The sequence below is a fragment of the Etheostoma spectabile genome, chromosome 18 (genome assembly GCF_008692095.1).
Source record: "Etheostoma spectabile isolate EspeVRDwgs_2016 chromosome 18, UIUC_Espe_1.0, whole genome shotgun sequence".
NCBI lineage: Eukaryota > Metazoa > Chordata > Actinopteri > Perciformes > Percidae > Etheostoma > Etheostoma spectabile.
In genome coordinates, this window is record NC_045750.1 from 17,199,863 (window position 1) to 17,226,877 (window position 27,015).

At 44.5% G+C, this 27,015-nt stretch overlaps 2 protein-coding genes across 3 annotated transcripts in view; one reads left to right on the forward strand and one right to left on the reverse strand.

Annotated features, from left to right (window-relative positions):
- The first annotated feature begins 1,171 nt into the window (after positions 1-1,171).
- Positions 1,172-18,990, forward strand: hsf2 (heat shock transcription factor 2). The gene is made up of 12 exons (XM_032542441.1): positions 1,172-1,444; positions 1,798-1,906; positions 5,991-6,118; positions 10,401-10,525; positions 10,664-10,739; positions 11,973-12,034; positions 12,894-12,972; positions 14,311-14,432; positions 15,670-15,954; positions 16,419-16,521; positions 17,218-17,284; positions 17,687-18,990. The coding sequence occupies exons 1-12, from the start codon at positions 1,352-1,354 to the stop codon at positions 18,031-18,033; spliced, it is 1,596 nt and encodes a 531-aa protein (XP_032398332.1). The 5' UTR covers positions 1,172-1,351; the 3' UTR covers positions 18,034-18,990.
- The window catches only part of serinc1 (serine incorporator 1), a 28,052-nt gene continuing 6,581 nt past the window's right edge, over positions 5,545-27,015 (reverse strand). The window contains exons 8-11 of one of the 2 annotated variants that reach the window (XR_004336094.1): positions 24,963-25,104; positions 24,594-24,818; positions 23,455-23,655; positions 5,545-5,557 (exon numbers count right to left, since the gene is read on the reverse strand). Coding sequence is in view for 1 of the 2 variants with exons in the window: in XM_032542460.1 (XP_032398351.1) it covers positions 23,517-23,655; positions 24,594-24,818; positions 24,963-25,104 (506 nt within the window). In the remaining variant the exon portion in view is untranslated. Of the gene's footprint in view, positions 5,558-22,075; positions 23,656-24,593; positions 24,819-24,962; positions 25,105-27,015 lie in introns of those variants that run through there. The other variant, XM_032542460.1, reaches the window with a different exon arrangement.

A 27,015-nucleotide genomic window follows, 5' to 3' on the forward strand; every position in this document is an offset into this window, starting at 1 on the left:
TACCTGATCCTGAGTAGCAAAAAATGGGATTTCCAAATCCGAATATTTTGATCCAGATTAATATTTGAACAACTGGCCCCAGGCTTTCAAACGAGCAAAGACTTCAAGATACATATTAGGGGACCACTAGGTCTATATAAAAGAGACTTCAGATACCAGTATTAGGGGACCACTAAGGCTATATAAAAGAGACTTCAGATACAGTATTAGGGGACCACTAAGGCCTAAATAAAAGAATTCAGATACAGTATTAGGGGGACACTAAGGTCTATATAAAGAGACTTCAGATACAGTATTAGGGGACCACTACGGTCTATATAAAAGAGACTTCAGATACAGTATTAGGGGACCACTAAGGCCCATATAAAAGAGACTTCAGATAAAGTATTAGGGGCCATTAAGGTCTATATAAAAGAGACTTCAGATACAGTGTTAAGGGCCACTAAGGTCTATATAAAAGAGACGTCAGATACAGTATTAGGGACCACTAAGGCCTATGGTCCTAATGCCAGACAGTGATCTGAACAGCATTAATACTGAGGAATTCTACTGTCTTTGTGATCGTTGTCAGGTACCAGTGGTGGATTGTAACTCAGTACATTTACTCAAGTACTGTACTTAAGTAAACATTTGTGGATGTTGTACTTTACTTTATTTTCTGTTCATGACACTTTCTACATCTACTCAACTACATTCAGAGTGTACTTTTTTACTCCACTACTTTAATCTGACAGCTTTAGTTACCAGTTACATTAAAAATTAAGATTTTTTTTACACACAAACCACATGTAGTTTATAACATACAATGTTTTATTCTAATTTAAACTACCCAAAAATATTACGGCCTACAAGTCCAGCTGAAATGACTAGAAGATTAAACATAGACAGAACTGTTTTGCTCTTTTCCGGTTTCTAAAATGAGAGGTTTTCTCTGCACTGAGTACTTTTGATACTTTGCATTTTACTGATATTACCTACATACTTTTACTTGTTTTCAATGCAGGACTTTTACTTTTAACTGACTATTTTAGTAAAATACATTCACCACTGTCAGATAGTAGAGCATGTTAAACTATGTGTGATGTTATGCTATGACATGATGGAAGACATAAAAGATGACAGTCCATAGGCCTACTGGAGTGTGGTGGAAGATGTTTGGAGAACGGGACTGAGAAGGAAAACCTGGCACACTGGACACTGTAGGAGTCAACTAGCTAGCTAACTCCAGAAGATGGCAGTAGTACAACAGTAAGGACGCACGCTGTCGTTAAATCCCCAATAACAAGAAGAAGGAGAAGAAGCAGAAGCAGCTGCTTTCCAGTCCAGTTGCTTTCGTCGTTGAATTTTCAAAATGAAACACAACTCGAACGTCCCGGCTTTCCTCGCCAAGCTGTGGACGCTTGTCGAGGATGCAGACACCAATGAATTCATTTGCTGGAGTCAGGTAACGCTAAAACTGTATACTGTTAGCTAGCACGCACTACTAGCCAGTGATATTAGCCTGAAGTTAACGTAACGTTACCGTTACGTTAGCGTGGCATCACGCCACACCACAATAAATAACAATATATACTGCTGGGGTTCAACAGCCGTGCATTAACGCCACCAGATATCGGCAACATTAACTGAAGCTCAACATCAACTGCTGTCTAGCCAGTAATCCCCTTTCATTGTGTGACGTTACCTGCTGGTTAGCTAGCACAACGTTACTACCGCTACCTGGTAGTTAGCTAACATACTAGCTAGCTAACTAGCTAAGCCAAATGTTTGACTGTCGTGGTGTTGACTTTTTTTCAGGAGGGCAACAGTTTTCTGGTGTTGGACGAGCAGCATTTTGCCAAGGAGATCCTCCCCAAGTTCTTTAAGCACAACAACATGGCCAGTTTCATCAGGCAGCTCAACATGTGTAAGAATGCATTCCTTGCCTTGTCTTAGTTTTTAATACATGTAGTGGTTTTATAGTGTCTGCTGCATATATATATGACTGTTTGTTGGTTAGTCCGCAGCCACGCTGCTAAGTAGTGACACATAAACCAGTAAATCTATACTGTCAGATGTAGCGTCAATGCAAGGATGGCAAACTAGTGACTCTTTAAATACGTGTAGTATTTAAAGAGTCACTAGTTTGTAAGTTTTAAAGCTGATTATTTCCTTTTTCCAAAACGGTGGACAGAGAACACTGAGGGGAACATAACTTTAATTTAATAATTTTAAATGGACATTATTATTGATAGGAAATTACAATTTATACTCTGTGTCCACACTTTGTTAGTTATCACACACAGTCCTGTACAACACACACACATGCTCAGGATCTGTACATGCACTAATAAAGAGATGTCAGAGTGAGAGGGATGCCAGCTGAACCAGTGCCCTGAGCGGAGTATGTCGTTCATTTAATGGCTTGTGTTGCACCGAGGGCAAGGCACGGAGTGAGCGGAGGAGAGACAGACAGGTTCAAGCTTCTTTATTTGTCATTCATTTTTCAATTTCTTTTATTCATCATGCACGCATTAATAACAGAAGTAGTCATTGGCACTGAAAATCATAGGCCTCAGGCACCTCCTAGAATGCTCATTAAATAACTTAAAGAAAAAGAAAAGTTAAGCAAAATCTTAATCTAACACAAAAGAAAAAATATTGCAAGGTAGGGTACAGTGCTAAAATCAACAAATTATGAATTAAGTTACATAAAGAATTTGTGTAGACAGTTTTGCAGATGAATGAGGCTGGATTTAAAAACAGAATGTAGTTATATATGTATATATGTGTGTGTATGTATGTGTGTGTGTGTGTGTGTGTGTGTGTGTGTGTGTGTGTGTGTGTGTGTGTGTGTGTGTGTGTGTGTGTGTGTGTGTGTGTATATATATATATATATATATTCAGTGTAGAGCAGGCGCACATGTACTTTGAGGTTTATTTCTTGACGCAGAGGTCCAGGGTTTTAATCTGACCTGTGAAAATTTCCTGCATGTCTTCCCTCTTTCTCTCTTCTTTCTTACCTAGCTGTCCTGTAAAAACATCTGCGTGCATATATAGTGTGAAATTTGATGTTGTATGCACGCAAGGTGGTTAGGTGGCAGTGTGAAGCACTACAACACAACACCACACCACACCACACCACCAAGTCAGCGCGCCTGCATACAACCTTCCTTCTACTTCTCTCCCTAGTAGCTGATAATTTTGTCTGGACAGACGATGAATTGCGTGTTTGTTTGACCGTGATACACCACAGCACCCACAGGAGCACTACCAATATCCTGAGCCTCGCAGCCCTTTAGCCGCTGCTTGACTACCTGAACACCTTTTCTCTACACCGCTGTCTTCAGACTTTTGCGTTTTTACCCTTTAGGAACGCAACAGAGTGGTTTTAAGATTTCCACGCTGTTACCCTCTAAACAAAAGGCACATCTGCTAAATTATTTTTGTGTTTTCACCTGCGAGCGTTCTTGTGGAAACAGGGCCTTATAAACCTTCCCAATGCTTTAGTAATGGATTGTCCTGTCTGAATCTGCATGGAGAGGCTGTTTCAATGCTGCGGGGAAGGAGTTGCTTTTTCCTACCTGACATTTTGCTCTTTGCGCAGACAGACACACTGGCATGATGTCTTTGTTAATGTGCCCTCATGTTGGAAGTTTTTCCGCTAGCAAAAACTAGCTCAGTGCTGGCACACAGTCGCCACTTTCTCCACCACTTTTTCCTGTTATTGTCAGGTAACACAAAAGCCTAATGGTCCCATAACAGCAGACCAAGACTGACAGCTTCACTCTGTACTGTATCCATGCCAACTGCGGGGCAAGGCATTTTTCTTCTCCAATAACTTAATTTGTAGGATTTTATTCTGCACAAACCTTTTCTGAATGAAATCTGAGGCTAAAATGGATCTAAGCATAAATACTTGCCCCGAACCGTGACTTGTGGACTGAACCGGATTTTTTACTTCAACCCTTCCATCGCTAGTCAGTACAGTAATCCTTGGTACGACCCCATTGATGCACTTTCCGATTCTCTGAATGCTGTTGTCCTTAAACACCACTCTGTTGTGCTGAAGCAGTGTTGTAGAGCCAGCACTGAATGGGCCGTGTCAGCACCAGGTCACGTTTGCGTTTCAGCCTATAGGGAGGCAAAAACAGAACTGAGACATGATCTGTGTATATGGTCAAGTTTGTTACCGCCAGGCATAGCACAGCTGATGTATTGACGGTATCTTGGCAGGACGTTCCTTAGGTTGGTTGTTAAAATCCCCGGCCGCAATAAAAGCAGCCCCCGGCCATGATGTCTCTGTCCTGTCGATGACATCATACAGCTCATCGTATCAAGTGCTTGGGTGGCGTAGGTGTGTGGTGGAGTGTACACCACTGTGAGCATGACTGATGTAAACTTCCTCAGCAGATAATGACGGCATCGGATCATTAAGTCCTCTAGATAAAGAGAACACCCCAAGGTTAGGTGAAGACAATGTTGTTGGTAGTCTAACGTTACCGGTTACAAACAGGCTCAGTAGCAAAAGACACGCTGGTCTATAATCACGATGTCCATGTTCAGATACTGCCGGATGTCTTTAATTTCGGCCGGATGTCCGTTACCTTCCACTTTGTTTGTGTTGGCATTCCAAACTCCGGTGGATTTATGACCGACGTAGCAGATGACGTTGAGAAGTTGCAGTGAGGGATATTTTTGCAGCACCATTTTCGGCAGTGCAGAGAGGTATTGGCCAATACTAACTTTAGCTGGTAGTGTCAGCTATTTACTTGAGCCGGGAAACATGGCACCTGGGAATGTTTTCACAAGTAGTGAACTCCTTTGCGGAAAATCTCTGCACGTGTGTATAATTTAAGTGCGTGCGTGCGAGACGCGGGGATTATGAAGTTAGCAGTTAGCTGTAAATGTAACCTTAGCAGTGTGTGCCTGTACTGTTTAGGCTATATGTCGGGGAATAAATGCAACAACTCCTCAAGACCCAAGGTAAGTTCCGTCTGCTGCCTTAAGTGAAGGAGAGTAGCCCCAAGAAGCTAACGTGGTCCTGGCTAACTAACTAAGATGGGCTGACCTTAAAGTGGAGCACCTAATCTCATTTTAGTGACAAGCTGCTCAGCTGAATTTACTGTGAGTTGTTCTGACAACCAGATAAAACTAATTTTGTTTTGTTTATTGTTGTTATACCAGACATTTGTAGCAATTGCTTCTGCCTCATTAGATAGAACTAAGGAAGCGCTTCTGCAAAAAAGTAAAAATAAAGTGGAATTTTTTTCATGTCTTTTTGCACCAAATTATTAGAGCCTGACCGATGTATCGGAACAAAACTGATTAAATTTATTGGTTAATGTCTTTTTGTTCAAAGGAGTTTCATATTTTAAGTTTGTATTTTTATACAATATTTATAAGAACTGACAATAAAACTAATTATTATTTTAGTGAGAACTCATAAATAAAGTAAGGGAAATCTGTTTGTTTTGTTAGGCGTTCTGGATTTAAAAAAAATATATATATGCATTTATATATCGGCCGATATATCGGATTTTTAAATAACCAAATATTTGTATCAAACTCAAAAATTCTTTGTCGGTCGGGCTCTACAAAGTATCAGTATTCATATAGGTATTGATAAAAATCTAATGATACCCATCCCTACATAAAACCGTCCGTTTTGGTGTAAAATAGTCTCATACAATTCAGCACCAAGCACCTGCAGTTATTGACACTGGAGAGGTTTGAATTGGTTATTTTGTGAACAAATTCATTTTATTATATACACTGAAATAGATTCTACTTTTTTTTTTTTTTTTTTTTTTCATAAACCTTCTGGGAGACCAAATACCAAGTAAAAGACAATCAAATAAAAGCGGTATCCATCATCACCGCCATCTCAGATCCTTACCCATTTAGCGATATAGAGATAGCTCTATCTCACAGGACTACCTGTTTGCATCAATACACATGTTGGTGCGTGTTTTTCTTAATGTTGTCGTTTTTTTAATGTGTGTGTGCAGATGGATTTCGTAAAGTGATGCACATTGACACAGGCATTGTGAAACAGGAGAGAGATGGTCCAGTGGAGTTCCAGCACCCCTACTTCAAACATGGACAGGACAACCTGCTGGAGAACATCAAACGGAAGGTGGGGTCTTCTCCTTGTACAGTGTCAACAGAATGAATCATTTCCAAAAATGTAGCCAGTGTGACTTCATGACATTTCATACAATTCTGTAGCATGCTGCAATAATAATAAATTATTATTATTATAACAGCGGGCTTCTTAAAACAAGTTTATTATTCTGTCTGCATCAAGATCTTTGACCCCCGTATCTGGTTCCTGCCGGCTAATGTCTTCTCTCGAACTCATAAATATTCCATTACATCACCGTTTTGCTGTCCTTAATGCTTCCAGTGTTCAGACACTGTGAATGCAAGATGTACAATGGGGAGAACAAGTAATTGATACTGTGCAGGTTTCCCTTCAAAGCATGTAGAGGTTTGTAATTTTTTAGGTACACTTCAACTGTGAGACGGAGTCTAAAACAAAAATCCAGATAATCACATTAAATTTTTAAGACCGTTAGTACCACACTATGCCGTCATGGATTAAAATCCTTCAGCGCACACAATGTCCCCCTGCTCAATCCAGCGCATGTCCGGGCCCGTCTGAAGTTTGCCAATGACCATTTGGATGATCCAGAGGAGGAATGGGAGAAGGTTTTGGTCTGATGAGACAAAAATAGAGCTTTTGGTCTAAACTCCACTCGCCATGTTTAGAGGAAGAAGAAGGATGAGTACAACCCTAAGAACACCATCCCAACCGTGAAGTATGGAGATGGAAACATCATTCTTTGGGGATGCTTTTCTGCAAAGGGGACAGGCCGACTGCACCGTGTTGAGGGGAGGATGGATGGGGGCATGTATCGCCAGATCTTGGCCAACAACCTCCTTCCCTCAGTGAGAGCACTGAAGATGGGTCGTGGCTGGGTCTTCCAGCATGACAACGACCCGAAACACACAGCCAGGGTAACTAAGGAGAGGCTCCGTAAGAAGCATCTCAAGGTCCTGGAGTGGCCTAGCCAGTCTCCAGACCTGAACCCAATTACATTGCCTAGCGACAGCCCCGAAACCTGAAGGATCTGGAGAAGGTCTGAATGGAGGAGTGGGACCAAATCCCTGCTGCACTGTGTGCAAACCTGGTCAAGAACTACAGGAAACGAATGATCTCTGGAATTGCAAACAAAGGTTTCTGTACCAAATATTAAGTTCTGATTTTCTGATGTATCAAATACTCATGTCATGCAATAAAATGCAAATTAATTATTTAAAAATCATACAAAGCAATTTTTTTGGATTTTTGTTTTAGATTCCGTCTCTCACAGTTGAAGTGTACCTATGATAACCATTACAGACCTCTACATGCTTTGTAAGTAGGAAAACCTGTAAAATCGGCTGTGTGCGTGTGTGTGTATTGTGTGTATATTTTCTCAGCCTTTATGTTGATAGGACAGGAGAAGACATGAAAGGGGAGAGAGGGGAATGACATGCAGCAAAGGACCACAGGTCGGAGTCAAACCCTGGGCCCGCTGCGTCGAGGAGTAAACATATATATAGTGCCGACCACGAATGGTTCAAAGACTCCAATGGAGAACAAGGAAGGGATAGAGAGACCCCGCCCAGAAGCCCGGGCCCCCGTCTGGAGCCAGGCCCAGACGTGGGCTCGTGAGCGAGCGTCTGGTGGCCGGTTTGCCACGGAGCCGGTCGGCACAGCCCGAACACGAACGTGGCACTCTCCCTCCAACCCATGGGCCCACCACCTGTGGAGGATCCAAAGGGGTCGGGTGCGCTGCTACATGGGTGCACCGAAGGTCAGGGACTTCGACGGACCAAGCCGGCGGCAGAGGCTGGCTCTGGGGACGTGGAATGTCCCTCTCTCTGTGGAAGGAGCCGAACTTGTGCGGGAGGTGGAGCGCTACCGGTTAGATCTGGTGGGGCTTACCTCTGCGCACAGTCTCGGTTCTGGAACGTTCTCCTGGATAGGGGTTGGACTCTGCCCTACCCGGAGTTGCCCATGGTGTGAGGCGCCGGGCGGTTGGGGATACTCACAAGCCCCCGGCTGAGCCCGCTGCGTTGGAGTTTACCACCGGTGGACGAGAGGGTCGCCTCCCTACGCCTGCGGGTGATGGGGGAAAACTCTGACTGTTGTTTGTGCATATGCACCAACAAGAGTTCGGAGTATTCGGCCTTCTTGGAGACCTTGAATGGAGTCCTGTATGGGCTCCAGTAGGGGACTCCATAGTTCTGCTGGGGACTTCAATGCACACGGGCAATGATGGAGATACTTGGAAGGCTGATTGGGAGGAACGGCCTCCCTGATCAAACCAGAGTGGTTGTCTGTTGTTGGACTCTGTGCTAGTCTATTGTCCATCACAACACCATGTTCGAACATAGGGATGCTCATAGTGTACTTGGTACCAGAGCACCCTAGCCAAAGGTCAATGATCGTTTTATAATCGTTTCATCTGATCTGAGGCCGTAGTTTTTGGACACTCGGGTGAAGAGAGGGGCAGAGCTGTCAACTGATCACCATCTGTGGGTGGGTTGGGTCAGGGGGTGGGGGAAGACTCTGGACAGACCTGACAAGCCCAAACGGGTAGTGCGGGTAAACTGGGAACTCTGGGGAGGCCCCTGTCCGACGACTTTCAACTCACACCTCCGGCGGAGCTTTTCGTGCATCCCTGTGGAGGCTGGGGGCATTGAACCTGAGTGGCAATGTTCAAAGCTTCCATTGCTAAAGCTGCGGCGTGAGCTGTGGTCTTAGGGTTTTAGGTGCCTCAAGGGGCGGTAACCACGAACACCCTGGTGGACACGTGGTCAGGGAAGCCGTCCGACTGAAGGAGTCTTTCCGGATATGTTTTCTCGGAGGACTCCGGAGGCAGTTGCAGGGTACCGACGGGCCCGAAGGGCTGCAGCCTCTGCTGTGAGTCTGGACTTGCCTAAGGAGTGGCAGACCGGGTTGGTGGTTCCCTCTTCAAAAAGGGGGACCAGAGGGTGTGTGCCATTACAGGGGTATCACACTTCTCAGCCTCCCTGGTAAAGTCTACTCCAAGGTGCTGAAGGAGGGTTCGGCCGATAGTCAACCTCGGATTGAAGAGGACATGCGGAATTCCGTCCTGGTCGTGGAACAACGGATCAATCTTTACTCTCGCAAGGATCTGGAGGGGGCCTGGGAGTATGCCCACCATCTACATGTGTTTTTTGTGATCTGAGAGCGTATGACCGGTCCCCCGGGAGAAATTGTGGGAGGTGCTGCGGAATATGGGGTGAGGGGTCCCTTCTTAGGGCCATCCAATCTCTGTGACCAAAGCGAGAGCTGTGTCCGGGTTCTCGGCAGTAAGTCGGACTCGTTCCAGGTGAGGGTTGGCCTCCGCCAGGGCTGCGCTTTGTCACCATCCTGTTTGTAATATTATGACAGGATATCGAGGCGTAGTCCGGGGCGGAGGGGTTGCAGTTCGGTGGGCTCGGGATCTCATCGCTGCTTTTTGCGAGATGTGGTCCTGATGCATCGTCGGTCTGTGACCTTCAGCCTCACTGGATCGGTTCGCAGCCGAGTGGTGACGGCTGGGATGAGGATCAGCACCTCTAATCGAGAGCCATGGTTCTCAGCAGGAAACCGATGGAGTGCTTTCTTCGGGTGGGGATGAGTCCTTACCCCAAGTGAAGGAGTTAAGTACCTTGGGGTCTGTTCCAGGAGTGAGGGGGACCACGGAGCGTGAGATTGGTCGGAGAATCGAGCAGCTGTTGCGGTATTACATTCCGTTTATCGCACCGTTGTGACAAAAAGAAGGCTGAGCAGAAGGCAAAGCTCTCGATCTACCGGGCAATTTTCGTTCCTACCCTCACCTATGTCATGAAGGCTGTCATGACCGAAAGAACGAGATCCAGGGTACAAGCGGCCGAAATGGGTTTTCCTCAGGAGGTGGCTGGCGTCTCCCTTAGAGATAGGGTGAGAAGCTCAGTCATCCGAGAGGAGCTCGGAGTGAGCCGCTGCTCCTTCGCGTCGAAAGGAGCCAGTTGAGGTGGTTCGGCATCTGGTAATGCTCCTCCTGGCCCTCCCTAGGGGGTGTTCCAGCACCGTCCAGCTGGGAGGAGGCCTCGGGAAGACCCAGGACTAGGTGGAGAATAATATCTCCAACCTGGCCTGGGAACGCCTCGGGATCCCCCATCGGAGCTGGTTGATGTGGCTCGGGAAGGGGAAGTTTGGGGTCCCCTACTGGAGCTGCTTCCCCCCCGAGGCGACCCAATACCGGATAAGCGGATGAAGATGGATGGATGGATATATATATATGCGCCAACTGTACCAGCTGAGCTATTGGGGCAAAATGGGCTGAACGTAAGATTTGATTGTAATTTATGTCCTTCAGGTTTCCAACACTCGGCCAGAGGACAACAAGATTCGACAGGAAGACCTGTCAAAGGTCTTGGAGAGTGTTCGCAGTGTTAACAGCAAACAAGAGAACATTGACATCAGACTGGCAACACTCAAGAGGTGAGCATAAAGCTTTGTAACACTACAGCTTCAACCTTTGCCAAAGAATCAATGTAATAATGTATCATGCTAAAACTTGGGATTTGCACCCCAATTGATCTTAACTACAAATCAGACGTGACTTGTTTTGTTGCTTAGGGAGAATGAAGCTCTGTGGAGGGAGATCGCCGATCTGAGAAAGATACATGTCCACCAACAACAGCTCATTAAAAAGGTGAGCGCTATACTGGCCCCCATATACTGGTCCACTCAGTCACTATATGGCTCCTGAAAGAAACTGATTGTGAATCACAGATTGTGATTGTGGTTCATAGTGGTAGTTAAACCCAGGGCTGCAGCCTGCAGTGCTCGATTATTTGAATAGTCGACTATCCTACCGATTATGCCATTGATTAATGGAGCAATCGGATAAGCTTGCTTTGTTAAAGAGCAATAGTGACTTTACCAAAGAGATATAATTAAGCCATAAGCAGAAGGAAACACTGCTAGGCTAATTTGCAATTGTAATTAAGTTCTGTCGATGGCTTTCCTGCATTTTGACTGGCTGTAATGTTGACTCGCAGCATGTCACGTTTTAAACCTTTTTAGCATTTGCTAGTAGCCAAATCGAGAGCTATTAAACTAGGCATGATGAATGCGCAAAATGGACGCGAGCAGACCCGCGGGACTGCGCCAAGCCCATGTCGCCTTGCACGCCCCATTTCACGTTCTGCCAAGCAGAAAAAAAAAAAACTTGTGTTGAAGCCCACACCGGGGATAGAAAAGATTTAGCAGAGGCAAGGATATATAGACCAGGAAGGAGGAAATCCCATGCACCGCCCCAGCAAAATGCACCCTGCATGTAACTAATAGCCCACTGTCACACAACACATTTATGGGCTGTGCAATGACAGAAAGTGTCTGAAGTCTGGGATCATTTAAAGCTGAAACAAAAGGAAAAGTCCTTACGCAAGGCACAGCGTGAAAGGGGGGCCTGAAATGTGGGCGGGCATAGTACCGCAGGTCTGCTCGGGTCCGTTATGCACGTTCATCATGCCTAGTTTAATAACTGGATTTGGCTATTAGTGAATGTTAAAAATGTTTAAAACATGACATTTAGGACCCTTTAGTGTTCGGGCTGGTAAGTCGATGTACGTACCCCAAAAAAAAATTCTTTAGCCATTCTTTAGCCCTTCCTTTAAGACATGGCGCTGTTCCTGGGGGGGCTTGGGTGGCTGCTTGACAAGCCAACCGGACGTGACGTGGCAGTATCGGCGATTCAATTTTTGGGGGGGATTGTGACTTAATTTTGGTCGATTTCGATTTTAAAAGTTAGATTGTGACAGCCTTAGTGCCCATGTAAACATTGCTTTGGCAATGGATTGAGTTTTTTAGGAAGGGAATATCTAACGTAACCGAGACCAGCAGGTGTTTTCCGTTGACTCTCAAAGACTGTTCTTTGTTTCAGCTGATACACTTCATCTTCACATTGGTACAGAACAACCGCATCCTGAATTTAAAACGCAAGAGGTGAGTTCACTGTGTTGCATCCATTAGCTGGGGTTTTGGCGAGACTACTGCTTCTTTTTTTAAATGACATACAATCCCTGCACCTGTCAGTGAGGCGTCGATGCTCTGTAATTCTAATAAGGAGTCGCCTCATGAAATACAAAGAGCTGTCAAAGTTATGGCATGTTACTGCTAAATGTTTGCCAACTTTTCAGCTTGTAAATAATTTCTGACTTTGGGGTTTGAGTTTGGTCGCCCACATGATCACAACTAGAGATGGGCGATATAGAGAAAATCCAATATTACAATATATTTGACAAAATACAGTACCTATGGCAATATTGAAGGGTTGACAATTGGTGCTGTTGATTTTTGATAAATAATCCTCAGTAAGTCCGGGACAGTTAGGTAAATTCGATAAATGACATCACTTTACTGTAATGTAGCCTGGAAAATCAGGAAAAGACGTTAGTATCATATTACAATATCCAAAATCTAAGAAGATATCTAGCCTCATCAATATAATATTAATGTATTGTCCAGCCCTAATCCCAACCTGTCAGAATAACAACCCGTTTCTACTAACATGAGTCGGCTACATTGGAATAAAAGCGGATCCACTCCCAGTGTTAGGCCCCTTAAAGACAGCTGTTGCGTTGCTTTGACACCATGTTTGGTTTGCTTTTCATGATAATTCACGTTGTTGTTGATAATGAAGTTACAGTTAAGTGCATTGTATTTTTGTTTTAATGATTGCTTATTAATTTACAATGATAAAAGGAAAAGAGACCCCTTCATTGTTATTGTCATGTGTGTTTCATGTTGCAATTCTCCGTCTGGATGAACTTTAAATGTTGGTGTGTCATTATTCTTCTGACAGGCCAGTTCTTATGAACAGCAATGGAAAGAAGTCCAAATACATCCATCAGATCTATGATGAAAAAGTGTGTGTGGAACAGGTCAGTATATAGCAGTCACAGAAACAGTATATAAAGCATAGTGAGCACTTCAGTGGATTCCTGTTATGATCGCTTAGTTCTCACATTGAAGTTTTTAAGCCTCCGTGTGGGGCTTGAGCTTAGGGACGTCCCGTTGCCCCGGGGAGTAGAGTTCGACCAATAATGGATTTTTAAGGCCTAGGCTGATAAAAACATTTGGTTATTTTAAAAGCCGATATTCCTATACATATATAAAAATGTGTATCAAAACAGATTTCCCTAACATTAAATATTTGTAGTTATGTATGTTATTTGTAACATCAAAATATATTAAAGTTCTGATTTAAAAAAATATATATATATATATATAAAATGTGTGAAACTTTGAACAAAAACACAATAATAATCAGGGTTGCCAAACAAACTAGGCAAACTGGACAAACTAGGCAAGGCCAACACTCATAACATGATTGACAATCTGTTTTTATTTTATTTTTTAAATATTTATTTATCAGAATCATTTAATAGTCATAAATTATTCTGATGAATATTATTTTTATCTGCCATTATAAATACCGATAGTTTGGAAAATGCCTAATATCGGCCCGCCAACATATTGGTCGGGCTGTATCGGGGAGAATGAAAATCAATTTTGGGACGATAGTTCAAATGAAAAACCCTGCTAATGTTATAAAGAACGGCCATGAAAATGAAACTGACTGCCCGTTTTGTGTGGCACACACAGTTCCTATAATGTAGCAAAACATTATTTTATTACTTTAAGACAGTCAGCCTTACTTTTGAAATGGATAAGATTATATAACTAATGTCACCAAGTACATTTACCCAAGTGCTGTACTTGTACTTTACTTGAGTCTTTTTATGCCACTTTCTACTTCTACTTCTCTGCTACATTTCAGAGAGAAATATTGTACTTTTTACTCCACTACATTCATCTGACACCTTTAGTTACTTTACAAATTAAGATTTTTGTCCACAAAACACATGTAGATAATAAAGAACAATGTTTTGTTTTTACAAATTAAACTACCCTCACAATATATAGCCCTACTGTACAAGTCCAACTGAAATGATTAGGTGATTAAATGGTTTTGATCGTTTCCACTTTCTAAAATGTGAGGATTTTTCTGCATTGAGTACTTTAACTTTTAATACTTTTAAGTACATTTTCCTGATGATACTTACATAATATTACTTAAGTCCCATTTCCAATGCAGCAAAGTATGTTTACAGTGTGGTATTGGCAGATTTACTTAAGTTAAGGATATGAATACTTGTTCCACCAATGGTTGTATAAGAATAGTTCTGAAGTCCAGGTTTTGACCATGTCCTGTTTAGTCCTCAGTCAACAGTCTGAACGGTATGAAGGGCTCCGAGATATCCGATGACGTTATCATCTGCGACTTGACTGAGAGTGATGGCGAGGTCACAGAGGGTTCACCCAGAGCCTACGAGCAAGGGTAAGACTATTCACCTTTGACTCCTTATGTGCCATTCACACTGTGCTACTGCTTTCAAACTGCCACATGTTCTACACATGGGTCAGCTGGTCACCAAGTAGGGTTGGGAACATTAAATGCCTGTGCTGCTCTCTGATGCTCTGAATGGGACGCCACAGGCAGCAGAAACACTGCCCATGTTTCCATGCACGTAATATTCCGGTTTTGTTCCGTTCAAGCTGTTGGCAAATAATAATAATAGTGAATATTCCCGTTTTAAAATGGTGTAGTACGATTTCTTTTTTTCAATTTACCCTGTCGTTTTGTGCTCCTTTTTTTTGTTTTTTTATCTTTTTTTTGTTTTTTTAAGTATTGTTTTAGCACCTATATCGGGGGGGGGAAAAAATCCAAACGATATCCCAAGATAACAATGCTTTCCTAGGTTGTCAGTTTGGGTTTGGTGACTACTAAAGTTGCAGGTTGCTGTGATTCCTACCCCCTCGAACAAAATACACTTTGTGATGTCAAATTTGTAAATTCAGTCCTCTTCTAGAAAGGCCTTCTAAATGTGCACTTGATTTTGAATAAGTTAAGGGAAAGACTTGCACACCTAGTGTTTCTTATGTGGGTGCGTTGGAGGTAGGCATGCACACTTCGGGGAAAAATATGAATCACGATTCTTTTAGCTTAGAATTGATATCACGATTCTCTGCCATGATTTTTTTCTCACAAAGTGTTATGTTTATTGCACACATGAACCATAACAAAACAAATTAGCGGTACCAAACATAGATGTTCTTGGCACCTCTAGCACATCGGGTACCACCACAAGCCTGTAAACACATAGGCTTCAATGACGAGAAGGGAGAGCATCCCAGCGCCTGTTTTATACACCTATTTTCCATCCATCCATCTTCGACCGCTTATCCGGTATCGGGTCGACCCGACACCTATTTTATACGGTTTAAAAACTTTCGTGCACTAAGGCCTGCCCTTGTTTGACGATATGGCCTCAGCAATAAACACGCCGTTCTTTAATGTCGGCGACTGGTATTTTGTGTGGTTCCTTCTTCGGTTCAGTGCCGGTGTCATTTTAGCAAGTGTCATTTTAGCACCAGCATCGGAAAACAAATACAAAAACCATACCCACCCCTTAGTGAGAGGGATTCTTGCACAACAAAACTTTGACTAAGTTAACATTAAAGGAACAGTCTGTATCTTTCTTAATGAAATGCTGTCTGCGAACATCCTCCCCCAGTGATATAGAAATCGTGGAGGTAGAGCTGGACAGCTGTGCAGTGCTGCCAGCTGAGACGGAGGTGAGCACCACCAGCACAGATGACATGAAACAGACAGACGCTGGTGTGTCAGCAGCAGCAGACTGCAGCCAGCGGAGCAGCACTTTAGACAGCAGTGGACCACACAGCAGTGCCCTGCAGCTCAATAAACCCTCGGGCCTGAGTCTGGAGGACCCTGTCAAGATGATGGACTCCATACTTAACGAGAACGGAGCAATATCACAGAACATCAACCTGCTGGGCAAGTAAGTGCCAACTTAAAAAAATAAATCACTCTTTTTCTCTTAACATATACATTGAAAGGGCTTAAAGGTGCCCTGCCACACAAAACCGTTTTTACTTTTGAAATGTTTGCATTTTTTGAAATGTGCTATATGTTTGTGTTATGTGGTGAATGTGAAAATGAGCTACTACCTCCTCTGTCAGTTCTAGCAACTGAAATAGAGGAGAAATCAGGTCAAGTACAGCAGCTGGTCAGTCTGACGTCATGTAGGCTGAGCTCATTACAAATTTTGTTTTTGTTTTAAAGATTATTTTTTGGGCATTTTTTCCCTTTTATTAGTGACAGTAAATAGACAGGAAAGGTGGGAAAGAGATGGGGGATGACACGCAGCAAAGGGCTGCAGGTCGGACTTGAACCCGGGCCGCTGTAAAGGATGGAGCTCTTACTGGGATATTCTGCGTGTTTATAATGCGTGTGTGTTGTCAGGATGGAGCTGATGGACTATCTGGACAGCATTGACTGCAGTCTGGAGGACTTCCAGGCCATGCTCTATGGAAAACAGTTTGGCATGGACTTTGATGCCCACGAGGTAAGAACGACTACAACTTTAAACCAAAGAACATTCCCCTGATCAATAACCCAACATATCTAATCACTTTCAATCGTGCAGTCTGGATAAGCTCGACAGTTCTCACATATTGCCACTTCCATAAAGGTGTTGTGTCAGTCCCTCAGGAAGCCGTTTGTACAACTAAAGTAGAGTCATCAGAGCACTCAGTTCACTTTCTCCAAACGGTGAGCATCAAAACAGCCCCCCGCACATGCAGCAGTTAGGCGCTGGTGCACGCCTAGCCCCTATATGCCACTGTTCCTTTCATGCCCTGAAATAATATACTTTCCCTCACTTGCGCCCTGCTTGTACATCCTGGCTCCCGTAACAGCTCTAAAGTCAAAATGGCGGCCGATTGCCAGAAAGGCGTTTTGCTACTTAAGCACTTATTGAGCACTTGCAACTCCGACCAGCTGATTTAAAGAGTAACTACAGTTTTTTTCAACCTGGACCCCATTTCCATATGGATTTGTGTCTAATAGACCAATATGACCAAAAATCTTTGAATTTGGTCCAGTACTGAGCGAGATCGCAGTGACGGGCCGACACAAAGCGACCTGCATTGTAACCTAATGGGGCAATTGGTCATGTCAATATTGTTTGCCTGTAAGATTTGTTTTGTTGGATTTGAAGCTAGTTTTTTGTCATTGCCATTTCCTGTCCATGTATTTTCAGGAGAGTGTGTCCTCCAAAGAGAACTGCTCACAGCTAAACCGAGGCAAGAGAGAGGAAGTCAACCCAGGTGAGTCACACGCTCGCACTTACCTGGACTGTACACACCTGCAGTGTCAAACTTAGTTGAATTCCGGTTCACGGTTTTTAATTGGTTATTTAGTGCGGTGTTCCACCGACGGACTCAGGTTATTATTACAAGTGGTCTACAACATTACTTAAAAACGTTGATTTAAAAGCGTCAACAAAAGTGTTGGTTTTTTAATTTTGACGGGAAGACAACACGACAGTTAAACTGTCCTATCGGATCAACGCCTAAAATGCCAAAAAAAGATCTTAATCTCCGTAGCTGTTCTCCATGCAAGAAAGGATCAATGGTGTTTACAATCTATGAAAGTGAATACGTTGAAGACGACACAGACACAGTCCAGGCTGATCATTTTTCCGGATTCTTCTGGTTTCTTGTGTTCAGACAAGCAGTTGATCCAGTACACCTCTTGCCCCCTGCTGGCCTTCCTCGATGGCTGCAATCCCCATCCAGAGCTGGACCTGGGAAGCGGCAGCAGCAGCGACAGCGACAGCGACAGCTCCTACAACGCCCACCTCCAGCCCTCTTCCAGCCCCGGCGCTCCTGTGGAGGCCGAGCCGCCCTCAGAGCTGCTGGACGCCAGCCTGGAGCCGAAGCAGCCGACCCGCAGCTCCCTGATCCGCCTGGAGCCGCTGACGGAGGCGGAGGCCAGCGCCGAGACGCTCCTCTACCTGTGCGAACTGAGTCCCGCCGGAGCGGAGGCCGACGCCACCCTGCTGGACAGAGTGTGAGCGGGAAGGCGACAGGTGTGGTCCCTCCACCCTCCAGACAGGGACTGACGTGTGTTAATATCCCCTCACCTCTTCAGGCCTGAGCCGTGTGTTTGTTGAGAAGCAGTTAGAGAAGAAAGCAACGGAATAGCCGCCGTCGGTACCACGTACACGTTAAAGGACTTTGCATTGAAGATAGCATTTGAGTTCCAGAAGTAAGACCCATTTTCATTAAATATATTAATAATAGTTTCACAACTTATGTTATTTGTTATGAGAATCATAACTCGGTCAAAACAGAACACACACACACACACACACACACACACACATCAAACACGTACTTTACATATAGTATGTAGGAGAAATGTCCATAAACCTTAGAAATCATCTTTTCTCTTCTGTATCAACAGTAAACCAGCCGATTGTTCTGACATCAGGACTCATGGTGCGTTCCAGTTGAACTAGGAAGTCGGAATTTTCAAATGTTTTGTCGGCAGCTTGTATTGCTAACCATGGCCAACCTGGACACTGACACGCATTCATATACACACATCGGCAATTTCACCAAAACCGTCGGATTTATTTTAAGCCCCTGACACACCGAGCAGACGGCCGAGCCTCGGCAGAAAAGCCAGTGGGACTGATCAGTCTCCCCGAGTTGGTTTAAAAAAAAGTTCCTCGGAACACACTGAAGCAACGAGATGTAATACGGGTCCATAACAGCAGGCGGCGCTAATCTGTATTGTCACCCAAAAATCGGCAGCTGTTTGGACGAACACTTCACGTGGGTCTGGTTTCTCCGGAAATTCAAGTCATGGTAGCTCGTTCAGAATACGATCTTATATTTTACTTTACTCACCGAAACGTGTTTCTGAAAACATTTCAAGTGAAATAGGCAAAGGTCAGTTTAAGAGATTTTCCTCAGATTTTGAAAGACTCTAGTCACGCTCATCCCGCTCCTCGTTTCCTTGTTAGCTCTCCACCAATCAGATCGGTCATTTGAGTCCGACTGCCCTCGGTCGTCTTCATCTTGGCCGACCTGACTTGCTGGGTCGGGGGGGGGGGGGGGGGGGGGGGGGGGGGGCTGTTGGACTCAATCATCAATCTGATTGGTGGAGCTCTAGCCCTGGACTAGCGAATCAGTGCTCTTATGTTAGCATGGCTAGAGTCTTTCAAAATCTGAGGAAAATCCCTTAAACTGACCTTTTGTTTATCTGAAATGAAGACAGATTCTGCAGCTGTACAGCCTACTTCTCCTTAAAATGTTTTCAGAAACACGTTTCAGTGAGTAGAGTATAGTAAAATATGAGATTGTATTCTGAACGAGCCACCATGACTTAAAGTTTCAGAGAAACCAGACCCACGTTACACATTCGTCCAATCAGCTGCTGCTTTTCAATTTTTGGACGACAATACAGACTAACGCCGCCTGCTGTTACGGAGACATATTACGAGAGACTCCAGTCACGCTCATCCCGCTCCTCGTTAGCACACCACCAATCAGATTGGTCATTTGAATCCAACTGCCGGCAGTGCCCGCCTTCAGGCCGAGCATGTCGGGTTAACCAAAATGAAGTCCGCTGGCCTCTCCGGAACACACCGAACAGACTGGAGTCACCGACCTCGCCAGATTACCGGGTTGGTATCACGGCCCTTAGAAAGAACACAGACGGTTTACTGTGTCTGAAAATGGAAAACCATTCCTTTTTGATAGGGGTACTTTATTTCCACAACGTTGATGTTTTTCTCCAACACAAATGCTTTCTAAGGTCAAAATGACCAAACCGCGGCGAGTGTGAGCCACGGGACACGAGGGCTCGGCTTCTCCCTGACCGCGGCCTCTCGTCTCGTCAGCCAAACATTTCATCCCATCTTGATCCCACACAGTCGCCGTGACCAACCTGTATTAACACACTGAACTTCGTACGTACTTTTGAACAAGTATTTATTCTTTTTTGGGTTGTTTTTTGTTTTGTTTTTTTACATACATTTTTGTTACATTTATGTCCACAAAGCTAAGAATCTTCAGATAGTGTTGTGTTCTGCCTGGGCGTACTTACCTCCCTGTGAGACTATTCATTCAATAAAAGCCACATTCTAGAAAACTGGGACAAAAGGTTATCTTGACTAAAGACTGAACATCAACATTTCTCAGATATGTAGTTCAGGGGAGAGAAGGAGTTCCCAGCAGGTGGTGCTGCCGTCCAACGAAGACACCACGAGAACGTTTGGGTCAGTTTGATGTTGTGGTCTACTTTGTCTTTTTTTTTAGGTAGCAAAGTTATCTCATATATTGTCAGTTTTGAATCACCTTTATCAACAGTCTAGAACAGTAACTAACTTGTTGTCCCAGCTGTCAAGAATAAAAAAGGCAAAGACATGATTTCATTATTTTTAAATTGTGAAAGTTGTTCGTTAAAGCAACACTTGGGAACTTTTCCCGCTTCTGTCCCCCTACAGGTCAGAAGTGGAATTGTCCCATTATGTCTCATTGGAACCACAGATCCACCACCCGACCTGGCAAACACACACAGTGCGGTTATAACCAGAGAAGTGCCGTTATCGCTGTTACGAGTTAATGAACCACTGAAACCATTTTGGAAACCGTAATTTGTAACAAGTTCTCTAGTGTTGCTTTAATTCACACATCACCGTGTGTGTTTGTGTGTGTGTGTGTGTGTGTGTGTTGTGTGTGTGTGTGTTGTGTGTGTGTTTGTGTGTGTGTGGGTGTGTGTGTGTGTGTGTGGTGTGTGTGTGTGTGTGTGTGTGTGTGTGTGTGTTGTGTGGGTGTGTGTGGTGTGTGTGTGGGTGTGGTGTGTGTGTGTGTGGTGTGTGTGTGTGTGTGTGGTGTGTGTGTGTGTGTGTGTGTGTGTGTGTGTGTGTGTGTGTGGTGTGTGTGTGTGTGTGTGTGTGTTGTGTGTGGTGTGTTGTGGGTGTGTGTGTGTGTGTGTGGTGTGTGTGTGTGTGTGTGTGTGTGTGTGTGCGCTGCTCTGTTCTCACTGATAGAAGTGCCTGCATCCTTCCCCCCCCCTCTTCTGGTAGAGCCCTACTTGGTCATGGGTTGGTCACCTGTCTGACCTGTCCCACGAGCTGTCTTCATTGTTGCAGTCACAATAAGAAATGCTACTGTGTACACGGGTCGTTTATTTGAGCCTCTGACCGTATTAGGATCCAGTCCATCTCAAATATTTTTTTTTGCGTCGGGCATCAAGTCAGTTTTCACTTTTTTACACCAAGATAAAGCACTCAAGATTCAAAATCCTTTGCTAATCCCACAACAGGGCAATCCACACTGCTACAGCAGTGGGGGGGGAAATACAAGACAGATAAATATAATATAGTAAATGGAAGAAATAGTTTGAGGCTCCCCTTTTCATTTGGCATTAAGGTCTTATCTGATCCTAAGTGGACATCTCTAGGTTGATGGGTTCCCACCTCTATTTTCACAAATGAGAGCAATTAGATTCTATGGTGGTTAGCAGTTGTGGGTGGGGGGGTGGCATTTTAGACCTTTAATTCCACAGGACAGCTGAAGGGGGGGGACATGTAGCAAATGGGCGCAGGTCAGAGTCAAACCCGCAGCCGCAGCATAAAAAGTAAACCTCCATGTGTGCGCCTGCTCTACCAACTGAGCTAACCCGGCCATGATGGTTTGTAGTTTTTGGGGCTTTTCCAATGTAAAACAAATCCAGACTAGAGCGCTGCTTACTGCGCACCGGCCACGTCCAACTAGAACTGTTAAATTATTTAATGAAAGAATAGAGACAAGCCAAGGTCTTACTTGAATGCTTTGCTTCCTCATACAAAAATTAAGCCTTGCAACATAAGCAGAGGTTTTGCTGCCTTGCTCAAGAGCACCTTGGTAATGCCCAGGAAGTGATCTTGCATTCCTCCAGCTACCAGTCCACACTGCATATGGGGACAAAAGGACAACCTTCACAGCTCATCATTTCTAATCAACTCAATTTTTTTTATTTTTTTTGTCTGTGCCGTTGCTGGTCTCTGTCCCACGGAGGGGACACAAGGTCTCACAGATACAAGGAATAAAAACACACCTGGCTTCTTTTCGGTCAGTTTTATTAAACGAGTTACAATATACTTTTACATATCAAGAAAAAAAACAATTGTTAGGATAAAAGCACAAGTGAGACAATCATGTATGTGTGAGGAACTACAGTACATGCCAAACACTAGCAAATAACTTATCTAGAAGTCTTTCAAACAATCAATTTCAATATTTTACATTTAAAGTCAAAACGATTCGACGCAAATCAAGAAACAACAAAAACAGGAATGCCTTTGTCGCGTATGTGCTGAGGAGCGTGCAAGCTGCAGAGGACCCACAGCTGGTAGAGCTTTAACACGTGACTAGAATAAAAACACACGCCTGGTGATGGTTCACTTTAGTGGACTACAATGAGCCGCTGTCGTCTCGGTGACACAGCCGGAGTCCTGCTTATAAAACAGCAGCAGCACAATAAGCAGTTCATTTCTATGTAACGGCATTTCAATATGTAATACTGCAGTCAGAGTTCCCATCGTCGGCCTAATAAAAGCTTCAGATACAGCTACTGTTAACGTCACATCAGGTTTTAAAAAAAGAAAAAGGAAAAGCATGCAGCTCTGTTTTTATAGAGTAAGCTAAGGGCGCCTTCACACCTGCCTGGTTGGGTTGGGCCGGTGTGAAAAGCCCCCCCCCCCCCCCCCCCCCCCCCCGAATGGTGCGGATCAAACAAAAACTAACGAGCGCCCTTAAAAAAAAAAAAAACGAGAAAAAAAAACGGGGGTCTCGGTTCGCTTCGGAGTCCTCTAGAGTTCGGGTCGCTTTAGGCGAGAACCGCGATCCAACCCAAATCCAGCAAGTGCACTAAAACGGAGCGTTTCCTAGCCCGCTATTTCAACCTTCACACGATTCACGGACTTGTATTTGATTTAGGGGGTTGGTAACTTTCAGATCCATAAGCCTTGTCTGTGTGACATCATCTCGCTCTCACTCTCCTTAACTCGCCGTCTGTCAGCTGCTCACATTCCTCGCCTTCTTCTAAAATATCAGAAACACAAAAACAGAAGACCCGAGATCGTGGTGCAACTTCAGTCCCGAATCACACCGCGTCCACCAAACCATGGGTGTGAAAGCGCCCTAAAATCATCCACTAGGAATACACAGGATATATATTTACAATGGCGACGGCAGGGGGGGGGACCACGACAACAGGCTGCTCAGGGTTTTACAAAGACATGACGCCAGCGGAGCCCTGGGCTGCGGTCAGAGCTGGGACCAGGACTCTCAATTCATCGGCCTTGCGGCGAAGACGCTGGAGGGAGAGAGAGAGGGAGGGAGGGAGAGAGTCCTGGGTCGGCCAGCGTGAGCGCAGCCCCCGTCCAGCTGGAACTGACGCAGGGTTAGCGACCTACTGTCCTACTGACTTCTGCTGAAACAAAAACACAGGTGAAGTGGAGCATGGTGGGGGGGGGGCGGGTGAGCAGTGTGACGGTGGGGTTCAGTCAAAGTCCCGGTTAACCAGGACCAGCGGGGCCACCAGCGTCCACACGTAGAGGGCGATGCAGATCCAGCTGGAGGAGATCTTCACCCACACCGACGGCCACTTGCTGGTCATGGCTTCGTAGTTGGAGTCGGGGCTGCAGAGAGAACCCACAGGGGAACAGGTTTAGACTCTGGTACCAGTCTGGGTTTCAAATACGATGCTCTCGGACTAATAGAAACACGACATGACCTACCCATAAGTACATACATTTTAATTCACAAGACTTAATAGAGCATGAGGAACAACCAAAAATAAAGCCTGAGCAACGCAGATCCTCCAGAACATTTTTAATATAATTCCATTCATAAGTATGAATACCATAAAAAGTAACAACAACATCAGATGGGGGTCACGTGAAAAGGTTTGGCAACCACTGTGTTAAATCCACTGACTGTATAATATTAGTGGACAGAGCATGTGTGACGCCACCCATTGGTCTGTGGAGATCTGCTATGAGATGTCGAGGTCGCCGTTACGGGCGCAGCCATCCTGGTTGCCGATGTGACGATTTTAGACGAGAGGGAGGAGCCCTTACACGCTACGTTACACACGCTACGTTACACACGCTACGTTACACACTTTTCACTGGCAATCACACAGATGAAAAAAAAAAAAAAAAACTGCAGTTCCTTTAATAAGTGTCAGAGAAAAGATGATCAGACCCCATGAAGAGGGCCAGCCTTGCAGCCAATTTAGTACATGGGGCACCCAATTTTTTTTTTTTTTTACATAGCCGCACCACCCCCCCCCCCCCCCCACCACCCCCGCAGCCCAGAAAGCATTCCCCCAAAGGCCATCATTGTAAAAGAGACGCCAGTAAAACTGCTGCCAGGACATTCTCAAACAGCAAACAAGGCCGGTTATGACTCTACCCACGAATTTTGAACCTACAGATATTTTAATATTTTCTATTTACCTCGAGCTGAGGAAAAGGATTTAAAAACCTGTGCCATCTCCATCTCCCTGAAGCTCAGAAAGTTTCTTTGGCGTACGCGCCAGGCGCGCAACTCCACTGAAGGGGGTGAAGCCTACCTGTACCAGTTGGTGAGCGTCATCATGATGTAGAGCGACGCCAGGAACAGCATGAAGTGGAAGAAGGAGTACGAGTAGGTGACGCCGTCCTTCTCGTTGTCCACAGCCCTGCTGACGCCGCCGCCCTCCTCGAAGCTGTCCCCCTGAGGCCCGTCCTCGATCAGAGCCGACTCGTCACTGGTCAGGGTCAGCTTGTTCACCTGCGCGTTGGACGAATTACGAATACTGGAGACAGGTGGAGGAGGAGAGAGAGAACAGAGGGGCCGTCAGTCGTCTTCTCAAACAACAGTACGAGGAGACAAGGAAAAAACTGAAAAAAAGAATAAAAAAAAAAATATATATTTTTTTTTTTAAAAGGGACTTCCTCACCTGGAGTACAGGACACACATGAGGAAGAGGATCAATCCCACAATCCCCTGGGCATCCCACCACTGAACCACATGGTCCTGGCCTGCAGGACTGGTGCTGTTCAGCCCGATAATACCCAGAAGGCTCGGGTTACATTTCCTGTCTGAGTTCCACAAGAGAAGATTTTCAATTGGTGCTACAGGGTGTCATGGAGGTTTTTTCTTTTGTTTGCTGCTGCTGTCACAGGAACTCAGAGAGAAATAGGTGCTTATGAGCATCATAACAGTAATATCACCATCAGCTGCAGTCTGCTCCTTTTCCTGAGTTTGGCCAGTGTTTCTACCAGTTATGAGAACCGGTAACTAGCTCAGTCCTTTTTATGAATAGTATCAAATCATGACGAGTTACGGCGAGACACTTCACAGTAGGCCGGCACGATTCAGGGAAGAATATGAATCACGATTTGTTTTAGCTTAGAATTGATATCACGATTCTCCGCCACAAGGTCTTTTTCACTGAGTGTGCTGTTTATTGCACACATGAACCATGATAAAACAAAACAAATTGGCAGTACCAAACACAGATTTGTTTTGGTACCTATGGCACATGAAAGTAGTAGCGTTTGTGGTGCGGTCGGCTCATAAAAGTTATTCAAAAATTAAATCATGAAGAGGGTGAATCGAGATTTACAACCATTAATCGTGCAGGCCTACTTCACAGATGAAGTAGGTCTAGACCACACTATAAATTTACAAAGACCCTGGCACCTCCTTTAGCGTGGGGGGTTACTACGCCCCCCCCCCCTATGCGTAGGCCACGCCCCTTTCATAACTAATGACCCAGTTATTGTAGGTTATTGTGTGAGGTATCACTGAACTCAGCAGAGACTTCCTTTTTATATCAACCGTAGGTTAAGGTTTCCCCTGACCCCCATGCTTTGGCCACGCCCCCTTTCACAGCTATTACACTGCATGACAGAGTCTTGTGTGAGGTAGGGCTGCTCGATTATGGAAAAAATAATCACGATTATTTTTGATCAATACTGAAATCTCGATTATGTAACACGATTACTCACTAACCTTTAGATGTAATGGATAGTGTCCAGGGTATTATCTTTTAGTGTTCTTTATCTCACAGAAAGAGTCTTTGGATCAGAACAAAATCTGTTTTACAGCTTTTACAGATATCACACACAACTTTACAAGCTGATGAACAATTCCAGATACATTATAACACAATATTGCATCACACGTCACATTTTCACTCACCATGACCACTACAAGCCTACTGTCATTACTACCCATTGTGCTAAAATATGAACAATAATGTTACCCTCAGTGGGCTTATGTACTAGCTACCTAAGTAAAAAATCCAGCACATAGACGGTACCTTAGAATAACGTTACGTAGCTCATTTTACAGTTTAACAAAAAAAAACTAAATGCTGAGGGAACATTACTATGTTATTTCATGTTGGTTTTGAGCGGTAGGCCTATGCCACTAAGCTGGAAAAAGTTTTAAACAGTAAGTGAATACAGCGTGTTGGGGGAATATAACGTCTACTACGCACGGGGGGGGGGGGGCCAGAGGGACACTGCAGGGTTAGCCAACGTTAACTTTTCCCAGACAACGGAGTTGGTTTTACCTTTTTTGCTCACCAAACACTGCTGCGGCTGCCCTCCTTCGGCCATCTTTACTCACGCTGACTTTTTAAATGCCAGTGGATGCACACGACTTGCCCCCCTGACTGCTGAGGGACTCTATGGTTTCGGGAGGGGCGGAGCGCTGATGTGCCCGTGCGGGTGTGCGTGTGTGTGTCATTCAGAACACAAGACAAAAATAAGAGTGTTCTTGCAAAACAGAACATGGCAAAATAATTGCTTTTTTATATACTATACTATACTATTTTGGTGATCGTTGGGAGACAAAATTGAAATCGAAATTCAATTAATTGCACAGCCCTAGTGTGAAGTATTATTGAACTCAGCAGTTAAAAAAAACACAGTTTGTGTGACCAAGGTAGTGGATAAGAGAAACCTGAGCCCCCCCCCAAAAAAAACCTCAAGAGCTCACAG

Bases quoted from the DNA above. Each gene is read 5' to 3' on its own strand.
- hsf2 (XM_032542441.1), top strand. From the start codon at position 1,352: ATGAAACACAACTCGAACGTCCCGGCTTTCCTCGCCAAGCTGTGGACG. The intron at 10,526-10,663 runs GTGAGCATAAAG...TTTGTTGCTTAG, and splicing joins AGACTGGCAACACTCAAGAG to GGAGAATGAAGCTCTGTGGA. The intron at 14,433-15,669 runs GTAAGACTATTC...ATCCTCCCCCAG, and splicing joins CCCAGAGCCTACGAGCAAGG to TGATATAGAAATCGTGGAGG.